General features: G+C 43.1%; 1 protein-coding gene across 1 annotated transcript; it reads right to left on the bottom strand.

Annotated features, from left to right (window-relative positions):
* Positions 1-4975: 4975 nt before the first annotated feature.
* LOC147040579 (syncytin-A-like) lies at positions 4976-7080 on the bottom strand. The gene has a single exon (XM_085901592.1). It carries the CDS (start codon positions 7074-7076, stop codon positions 5946-5948), a length of 1131 nt encoding a protein of 376 aa, XP_085757718.1. The 5' UTR covers positions 7077-7080; the 3' UTR covers positions 4976-5945.
* Between the last annotated feature and the right edge of the window lie 3758 nt (positions 7081-10838).

Below are 10838 nucleotides of genomic sequence, written 5' to 3'. Positions count from 1 at the left end.
GTTGTGTTTGCTGGGGTTGACGTTATTGGGGTTGTTGTTCTTTGGGGGGGTTATTGTTGTTGGGGGGTTGTTGTTGGGTTGGGGTTGTGGGGGGGTTGTTGGGGTTGATGTTATTGAGGTTGTTGTTGGGGGGTTTATGTTGTTGTTGGGGGGTTGTTGTTGGGGTTATTGGGGTTGTTTTTTGTTTTTGTTGTTGTAGTTTGGGTGGTTGGGGTTGTTGTTTGGGGGGTTGATGTTATTGTTGTTGTTGGGGGGTTGTTGGGGAGGTGGTTGCTATTGGGGTTGTTGGGTGGGTTGATGTTATTGCGGTTGTTGTTGGGTGGATCAATGTTATCAGGGTTGTTGTTGGGGGGTGATGTTGTAGTTGAGGTTATTTGGGTTGGGGTTGTTGGGGGGGTTGTTGTTGGGGGGGTTGTTGTTGGGGTTGTAGTTGTTAATGGGGAGGTGGTTGGGGTTGTTGGGGCGGATAGATTTTATTGGGTTTGTTGTGGGGGTTGATATTATTGGGTTTGTTGGAGGGGTTGATTTTATTGGGGTTGTTGTGGGGGTTGTTGTTGGGGGGTGGTTGAGATTGAAGTTATTGGGATTGAAGTTATCGGGGTTGTTGTTGGGGTGGTTGATGTAGTTGGGGTTGTTGTTATTGGGGTTGTTGCTGTTGGAGGGGTTGATGTTTTTGCGGGTGTTGTTGGGGTTGTTGTTGGGGGGGTGGTTGATGTTATTGGGGTTGTTGTTGGGGGTGGTTGATGTTATTGTTGTTGGGGGGGTTGATGTTATTGCGATTGTTGTTGGGGGGTTGACGTATTTGCGGTTGTTGGGGGGGTTGGGGTTGTTGGTGGGGTGGTGGTTGGGGTTGATATTGGGGTTGTTGTTGTTTTGGGGAATGATGTTGGGATTGTTGTTATTGGGGGGGTTGATGTTGGGGGGATGTTGTTGTTGAGGTTACTGTTTTTTTTTTGTGGTTGTTGGGGGGATTGATGTTGAGGTTGTTGTAGTTGGGGTTGTTGTTGGGGGGTACATGTTGGAAGGTTGTTGTTGTGGGGTTGATGTTGGAGGATTGTTGTCCGGGTTGTTGTTGTTGGGGTTGTAGTTGTTGGGGGTAGTGGTTGTTGGGGGGTTGATGTTATTGTTGTTGGGGTTGTTGTAGTTGGGGTTGTTTTTTGGGGGGTTGTTGTGGTGGTTGATGTTATTGGGGTTGTTGTTTTTGGGGGGGGTTTGATGTTATTGGGGTCGTTGTTGCCGGGGGGTTTGATGTTATTGGGGTCGTTGTTGGGGGGGGTTGATATCTTTGGGGGTGTATTTGGGTTGGGGTTGTTGTTGGGGGGTGGTTGTTATTGGGGTTGATCTTATTGGGGTTCTTGTTATTGTGGGGGTTGATGTTGGGATTGTTGTTGTTTGGGGGGTTGATGTTGGGGGGTTGTTGTGGTGGTTGTTATTGCGGTAGTTGATGGGGGGGTTGATGTAGTTGGGGTTGTTGTTGGGTGGGTTGATATTATTGGTCTTATTGATGTTGGGGGGGATGATGATGTTGTTGTTGTTGGGGGGGGTTGTTGGGGTTGTAGTTGTTGGCGGTTGGTTGTTGGGGTTGTTGGGGGGTTGTTGTTGGGGTTGTTGGGGTTGATGTTGGGGGGGGGTTGATGTTATTGTGGTTGTTGTTGGGGTTGTTTTTTGAGGGGGGTTGATGTTATTGGGGTTGTTGTTGGGTGGGTTGATATTGCGGTTGGTGTTGTTGGGGGGGTTGATATTGCGGTGTTTGTTGTTGGGGGGGTTGATGTTGTGGCTGTTGTAGTTGGGTTGTTTGGGTTGGGGTTGGGGGGGTTGTTATTGTTGGGGGGTTTGATTTTTATTGGGGTTGTTGTTTGGGTTGGGGTTGATGTTATTGGGGTGATTTTTGTTCTTGGGGTTGATGTTTTTGGGGTGGTTATTGTTGTGTGGTTTGCTGTTGGGATTGTTGGCGGGGGTTATTGGGGTTGTTTTTTGGGGGGTTGTTTGGGTGGTTGATGTTATTGGGTTTGTTGTTGGGCGGGTTGATGTTATTGTGGTTGTTGTTGGGGGGGTTGTTGTTGTTGGGGGGGGGTTGCGATTGTTGTTGTTGTCGGGGTAGGGTTAGGATCAGGAATGGAGTCCCTCCCCTGAAGGAGAGGAAAAAAGGCATGGTCCTAGCATCCAGGCTCACACCAAACAACCAATCCCAAAGCACCCTGCCCGTCGTGGCTGCGACAGCCATGCTGAATTGTGCTTAATAAAGATACTGTCATACTGACACATATGTAAACAGGTTCACATAAACAGAGAAATTATGCCAAGTGCAGGCAGACAATCACTTTTAAGCCCTCGTTTATCAATGCAGTTTTGTTTCTGGTGGTACCCATTTGAATGGGCACATGTCAGTCTATTGTAATTTGGCAAAAAATATTGTTCTTGAATAAAAAACAATAACCATTACCCTCAATTGCACAAGCACTCCTCTTTGCTGTTCACAAACACAATCACAAGTCATCTTCATCCATAAGCACATCAGTCTTTTCTTGTTAAAACAGAGCAGCCCTTCAAAACATAATGTGTTCCATCAACCTCCAGTGATGGTATTTATTTACATATTGAAACACTGTATTTCACCTCCTTCAATGTTACACGTGAATGCACGTACAGAGAGAAGTTTTATTTATTTTGATCAGGTAACATGAAGCAAAATATAAAAGTTATTGTAATTCTCATTAATGGAATAAATGACTCATTTTGACCAGCAGGGGCGTTTGTGTCATTTTTTATGGTTTATTATTGTTGCTGCCATCACCACGAGATGGCGACTCTAAGAAAAAGGAGGTGAACAAAGGTGCTCGGATCAGGGCAATTTTGGGTAGAAAAAGAAGCAAAGCATGATGGTAGTGTTTTTGAATCTATTTTTTTACCTAATTTATAATGCTTTGGTTTTGTAATAACTAAAAGTACTATTTAAACAGTTCTACAAATTCTGCTTCATCCACTGAGTGTGTGTGTGCCACACGCTAGTAGCAATTAAGCCCGTGACTGAAGATGGGATGAAAACGACGGCCCGGCAACTTGTACAACTCCTACTTACTTGTCAGGGAAGACACCATGATCAAAAAGGTGGTTCACCCAGGGCAAGCCTCAACCATTGCACTCCAGTTGTGCTGACCCCTACATTAAGTGGGAGTTCTCTTGTTTATGTTGTTGACTACGGTCCATCTCTCTCGACCTTAAATTTATGATATTGCGGCTTTTGGGTGTCAAATGTAGCCATATTTGAAAAGGAGATTTCATTTGCTGAGTAGGAATTGAATACTCTGGACTTTGCCAGCTCACTATCTGGGCTCCCAGGCTTTCCTCTCTTTTCTGATGTCGACGGCGATTCAGAGGACCGTTCAGATGCGAGTCGTTTAGCTTTTTGCGCACAATGAATCTGGGTGTCTCCACTCAACTCATCTTGGCTATTTTTTGTGACATGTCACTTTCCATTTGTCTGCTTCCCACATGCCCCTTTCCTCAATTGTTTCCTCTCCACTACTTGTAGGCATTTCTTCTACTCTATCGATTTCCTTTGCGTTCTCTGTTGGTGGGGGTGACACACGTCCCTTCCCTCTCCTCATCTATTCCCTCATTACCTGTTCTCTCATCACCTGTTACCTCATCACCTGTTTCCTCCTCACCAATTACAGGCCTTGGAGGGAAATTTGAATTTCCACAATGCTTGTTAGCTTCATTTTCCTTCACCTATCAATTCTCTCCCGGCCTTCAGTTGGCAAAAGACTTTGGGCACTTTCTGTAGAGATGATCAGGTTCTTGACAGAGATTGCACCTTCTGCCATTGGTACACTCTTCAAAAGTGTGACCAATTACTCTACATTTCCGGGATATTATTTACTCACGCTTCTGTAAAGTGCCCATGCTGTCCACACTTGCGGCAGAGCTCGGGTTGGCCCTGATAATCTATGTAGCCTTGGTTTTCTCCCAAAACTATCATTGATGGGAGACTTTTGAGGCCCTGGAACCCCTGAGGGTCCTTCCATTGTTGAATGGGGGCCCGCCAGGAACAATTCCAGATGCCATCTTCTTCTTTCACCGTTAGTGATGCGTCCATGAGGCCTCGTTTATCGTTTAGACACATTACCAAACTGTATTGACACTGTGTCGATACTGTGTCGCTCACTGCTGACACCCAGTAGACCTTAAAATTACTACAGGCAACATTGTTGGCAGACTCGACTCACACTGATTTGATGACTTAGTACATACATTCATTAATTTAAGTAATTATATTTTATATTGTATTCTTTCACATATTCATTTAAATTGAAAATATATTTTATTTTTTAGTTACATTCAATCAATAATGTGAACATGTATCATAACATGAAAATCTAAGTGAACGTGTTGTGAAAGAGGATGCTAGTGCACTGGGATTTGTTTTTTACACATTTTTATTTAAAACAATAAGTTTTTCAAATGTTTTGAAATTGAGCCTGTTGCGCTTTTTGGACACAATTTCCCGCCTTTGAAAACACCCACTCACACGGCACAGATGAGGCTGGAGTGCAATGTCTTTTTATTGTCCCAGTATCTGGCTTGGGGCTGCTCCAGAATTCTTGATATCTTCAAGGATGAACCGCAAAAGATCAGATATTTTTTTAGCAGATCCATCCCGTTGACAATGCGCTTCCTTTAACAGAGCTTTGGCACGCTTCCTTGACAGACTATACTGCTGCTCGTTCGGTCACGTGACTTGTTTAAAGCGATACGCGGACCGACACAGGGCTTCGCTCTATGAGCTCGACACATGCGCCGACGCATCGATGTTACAGGACCCATCACTGCTCACCGTCATAGCCTGGCCTTTAACCGTGCAATATCTTCCCAGAAAATAACAAATGTCCTCTTCATTCACTGTCTCATTGTTAGGTTTAAATACCATCAGACAACATTACATGCTAAAACAAGAAGGAGAAGACAACCAGGATGAGTTTACTCGCGAGGAGAACGATAGAGAAAGGAAGCTCAGTTACAATCTCCACCAGTTCTGAGTTCCTCCCCCACGTGCTCCTCCTTTTAATGTCTTGGGTGCCCTGGTTACAGAGGCGTTGCTACACTAAAGGGAGGGGAGATAGTGGCTGTAGCAACGCTGATTAGCTAAGGAATGTAGTGTAGTGTGAATTGATATTCTCGACCCCCACATTGGGAGTGCAGAATCTGCTTTCTTCCCCCAACCAGTTGTCCTCTCCACAGGTGGCCGACTATTCCTCGACTGTGATCAGATAACTTGAAGCACTTTGAATCTCGCTTACCTGTGAAACAATGCAACTAAACCCTTGCTAAGTTTAACTTCTTAGTAAACTAACACAACACATAATAATAATAATAATAATAATATCTAACCTTACTTAAACCTTTCAACACATATTAAGTAAATGTAAGGTAACTGATATACAGTTCCTTAAACGAACATTGAGTAAATATGGGATAACTTTAATGTGACTACTTCAAACTATATATATCTAGTTTCTATCATCTACAATCTATGAATCAAAGCTACAGTTAACTGAAAAGGAATAAAGTCCCGAACCAAAGAACATTTCGCAAGCAAAGAAGACCTGCTCATTGTCATTGAAGACTTCTTTCAAAACAAACACAAAAGGACAGGAAGGAACCATAAGGCTGATGGGGATCAATAGACCTTCTTTGAACTAAATACAGAGCATTTAGTTCAAAGGAGAGTCGTAAACTCGTAAAACATAAGCCCCCCTGGTCTGGCAGGCCAAGGCTTTCCCGAGGTTACTCCAACATTTCCCTCCTGTTTATCACATATTTGCTCAATCAATACATCACCAAACACAACCACTTCTCTCGATTTTCAGTTGTCGGATCACAAGTATGAGCACAAATATGTTTACAACAAAAGGATAATCGTTGCGACACAGTCATTCAGGAACTCACAGATCTGGGAAAAAGTCTGCGAACTCAAATGAAAGCATTCCGTCATCATCATCGTTATCATCATCATGCTGGCGTTCAGACATGAGGCATACCCGGGCCATCTTGTCTTCCATAGGCGATATTGCTGTAGTGATGAGACGATTAAACAGAGCACGCAGACATGGAATACAACAACATCCACACAAGGTGAGTATAGCAGCAAATACTGCAATTGATACTATAATTGAGGACACAAGGGCTTTATACTTCCCAAAGGCATTCATCCAGTTGTCCCACACCGATGTGTCCACACCAGAGTGCTCTTTCATCCTCATGTTGAGGGACCGCAGGCCTGCAATGGCCTTCGTCAGGCTCCCATCAGGGGCAGTGTTGTTGGGGATGAAGGTGCAGCATTGTTCTCCGAACATGGCGCAGACCCCCCCTTTCTCAGACAACAACATATCAAGAGCAATGCGATTCTGGAAAGCCATTAGGGAAGTTGTGGCTAGCTGTTCGTGCACGGCCTCAAGCCCAGCTTGTGTCCAATTGCCCAATTTCTGCACATTGTAATGGATGTAATTTATCCTGTCTACGTTTTTGTTTATCGTACACCACCAACAAAGGGAAGACTCCCATCCAGCTGCAATTTGGTCAACTAATTTGTATTCACTAGGAACCCCTCGGGGTACTCCAATTGCATCTATATAAGTTGGATCATGGTCACCTTTCCAATTTAAAGATCTTTTGCTTCTACCGACTTTAGCCCATTCCACCGGCATCACCCTTTGCTCCTCTACCACAAGATTCATGGCAGTCACTGGATATATGGAGGTGGGCAAAATTAACGTGACTAAAGCACAAATACCCGTATGGTTTTTTGGCAGACGATCAAAAATTCTATCATCACCGCACCACCACCATATATCACTTCGTGACACAGGAACAAAGGATACATCGGCTTCAATTTTTTCACTGCACCAGTCATCTGACAGATTTCCCAGCTTTTTCCCAGATCCTGTTATGTAAATACACGTAAAATTACCTTTGGCTACATTTCTTGAAAACAATGGTTTTTTTTCTTGAACAGATGTCATAGGGAACACTTTGTCCCACGCTTTACACTCTAGGCTAGGATTTGCAGTAGTCATAACAGATTTCACACACTCTTTGGATAATGGCGACGGGACAACATACAACAATGGTCGGGGACCCATGCATACGACACATTCAGTCTTTGCTGCCTGTGCGGCTTGTTCTGCCAATAACAACCAATTATTACTCTTGCCAGTTACACCTGTAGTCACTTGAAACCAATCATCCACATCCATTCTCGATAGATTTACTGCCATTACAGAAGGTACCTGTGGCAAAGAAATTCGAGTGGTATCTTTTTGATCAGGCAGGCTTTGATGGATTAATTTTTGTGATTGTTTCTCATCGATTAATTTGATCTTTATCAGAGCCAAAGGGTCTTCACCCGGCATATCTACGCCCATTACTAGATAAAAATCATTAACTGAAGACACCCCCCCACAACCTGGTAATGGTAAAAAAGACGATCCATAACCCCCCACTGTTCGAAATGAGTATGGGTTACTTTTAAGATTTGATATAGTCAATAAAAGTGGGTTGTGCTGGCCATCTTTCAATGGTTGCATTTGCCCTCTAGCCAAAGTAATCCCCTTCACTAACATCCATTCCCATGGCCTAGTGTAAAAGGCAACATACCCCTTAGGCCCAGTATTCCACAGCACATTTCCCCATTGACACCATGGTACTGCTTCCACAGCATTTGCTTTCAAAGTACACATGTAAACATCATACTTTTTCCATGGCGTTCTGGATCCACCACAATGAATTACACTGCAGAGGTCAAATTGATAAGTTACCGTTGTCCCTTTCTGGTGCAATAATTCTACACTACTGCCAGACATTCTCACACACCTGTCTGTAGTTCGTCCCGCAGACTCAATAACAGGTCCAATTTGTCGTTTAGCCCGATATGATGGAATGATATTTTTGAAGGCGGTGTGGTTAAATTGCCCGTCCATCTCTGCTTCACTCATCATGGCTGGGCGTGCCCCCACTGGTTCCCACAAATACCCTATTGCTAAAAACAACATAAGGTCAACAAATGCGGCTGCCAGGCATGCAACAGCCCCATTTGTCCACCTCCTTGGCATTGTCATTTCACTGAGAGGTAAGGTCACCTTAATCAGACTTTTGTTCACTTTTTTTGTCGGACGTTACCTCAAAGGAAATGACTTTCTTGCAATGTGTCAGGTGTATCCAGGTTGACCTCTCAGCTATTTTGATCGCTGTTGGAGTGGTCAACAACACTTGGTATGGCCCTTCCCACTTGGGAGAATGCCAGTGCTTCTTTTTGATGCTCTTAATGAGAACCCAATCACCTGGTTCCACTAATTCCAGTTCCTGTTGAGGGACAGACACATCTTCATTAGTGGTTTGTTTTTTTTGCTTCTCAAATATTTTTCTCATGTAATCTGCCAGATTGGAATCATCATCAGTTTCCCATTCGTTTTTAAAATATGGTAATCTATATCGTCGCCCAAACAGTTTTTCATATGGGGTTAAACCCTCAGTGCTTGTAATGTTTATGTATAGTTTAACCAAATCTAGACACTTTGTCCATGGTCTTCCGGTTTCCTCCATGCACTTTTTCAATCTGTTTTTTATTGTCCCGTTAACTCTTTCCACCATTCCGGCACTTTGCGGGTGGTAAGAGCAATGATTTTTTAATTCTATATGGAACATTGTGCCTATTTTGTTTATCACTTGATTCACAAAGTGTGTCCCATTATCACTATAGATTCTTTCCGGGATCCCGTATCTCGGTATTATGTCTCTACATAACGTTTTTGCCACTGTTAGAGAATCAGGTTTTCTGGTTGGAGCCAATTCAATCCATTTTGTGAATGCATCTATTATGACCAGGCAGTATTTTTTCCCATTATCACGATTTAGTTCAATATAATCCATATGTATTACTTGAAATGGATATTTTGGTTGGGGAAATTTCCCTCGCCTCGGTCTAAGATTACCCTGTGGATTGTGTTTAGCACACGTTAAACAGGCTCTGCAAAAAGTTTTTGAATAAGAATTAAATCCGTATGTTGTATAAATGTGGCTGACCTGCCCTACCATCCCCCCTGTTGACACATGCGTCGCGCCATGTGTCAATATTGCTGCCCATTTGAACAGGTTCTTTGGCAAGATAGGTCTGCCTTCTGGTCACTCATAGATGTCATTCACCATTTTTGCCCCTTTTTTAATCCAAGATTGAATTTCATTCTGTGGACTTTGTTGTTGCATATCTTTTAGAATTGTGTCGGTGATTTGATCTGCATCCTGTGTGTATAGAAGTGTTGGTGCCTTTTCTGCAGCAGCCTTTGCGGCCTTGTCTGCAAACTCGTTTCCTCTTGACACCTCATCAGTCTTGTGTGTGTGTGATGTGCATTTGCATATAGCTACTTCTTGTGGCATTTGAACTGCCTCCAAGAGTTCTTCTAGTAACTTGCCATGGGTCACATTTTTCCCAGTTGAGGTCACCATTCCTCTATTTTTCCAATATTGCGCAAACACATGGACAGTAGAAAATGCGTATTGGCTGTCTGTGTAAATTGTCGCCACTTTATCTTTCATCAGCCTACATGCTTCAGTTAATGCGACCAATTCGGCAGCTTGCGCAGAGTAATTAGACGGTAAGGCTTCTGCTTTCAACACTTTATCTTTTGTTACAACAGCATACCCAGTTAACGTTTTTCCCAGTTCATTTTTCCTTGATGACCCATCTACATACAGGATTTCCCCCTTTTTCAAAGGTGTGTCCTGTAAATCTGTTCTACATTTGGCTGTTTTCTCGGCCAATTCTTGACAATCATGTTTTTCACCCTCCTCCTCACTTGGAATCAATGTGGCTGGATTTAATATTGTGCATCTCTCCAAAGTCAAATGGGGTTGCGACAGCAAAGTTGCCATACATGACAAATGCCTTGCTGGTGATAAGAAAGTCATGTTGGTCTGTAAAAGCAGGGCTGACACCGCGTGAGGTACTTTAAGAGTTAATGGGTGAAACAGCACAATTCCCGCACTTGCTTCCACTGCCATAGATGCTGCAATTACTGCCCTTACGCAGTGTGGCAGCGCACATGCTACATTGTCCAATTTAGTTGAGAAAAACGCTATTGGCTGACATTTATCTCCCGATTTCTGCATCAACAATGACGTCATGAAATGTCCTTTACAGTCCACAGTTTGGATGAAAGGTTTAGCATAATTTGGTAATGCTAAGGTTGTGCTCGACACCAACGCTTGTTTTATCACACAAAATGCCTCTTCTGCCTCTTCTGACCATTCAATTGGTGATGACATTTTCACATTTTTTTCATACATTAATCTCTGTAGTGGTGCTGTAATTTCTGCATAATTTGGTACCCAACATCTACAGTAGTTTGTTAACCCCAAGAATGACATCATTTGCCTCTTTGTTATTGGTTTTGGCGCTTGCAGTATGGCAATTTTTCTATCTGAAACAATTGTTCTTCCACCTGCACTTAAATTATGTCCTAAATACTTTACTTCTGACCTACACACCTGCAACTTGCTTTTGTTCACCTTGTGCCCCTGTTTTGCCAAATGACAGAGCAATTCTATGGTATCTCGTTTACAACTTTCCTCATCGGGTGAGGCCAACAACACATCATCTACATACACCAAAATTTGGCTTCCTCCTGTAGGTTGAAAAGTGGACATGCTTGCATTCATGGCTTGCGAATAAATAGTAGGACTTTCACAATACCCTTGAGGTAACCTGGTGTACGTATACCTCTGTCCCTCATATGTGAATGCAAACCAAAATTGACTTCCTTTATCAATTTGTATGGAAAAGA

This window comes from Syngnathus leptorhynchus, chromosome 20, assembly GCF_054491065.1.
Source record: "Syngnathus leptorhynchus isolate UIUO chromosome 20, UIUO_Slep, whole genome shotgun sequence".
Classification (NCBI taxonomy): domain Eukaryota; kingdom Metazoa; phylum Chordata; class Actinopteri; order Syngnathiformes; family Syngnathidae; genus Syngnathus; species Syngnathus leptorhynchus.
The sequence above is the reverse complement of the archived record's forward strand: the minus strand, read 5'-3'. Positions and strand labels throughout refer to the sequence as shown.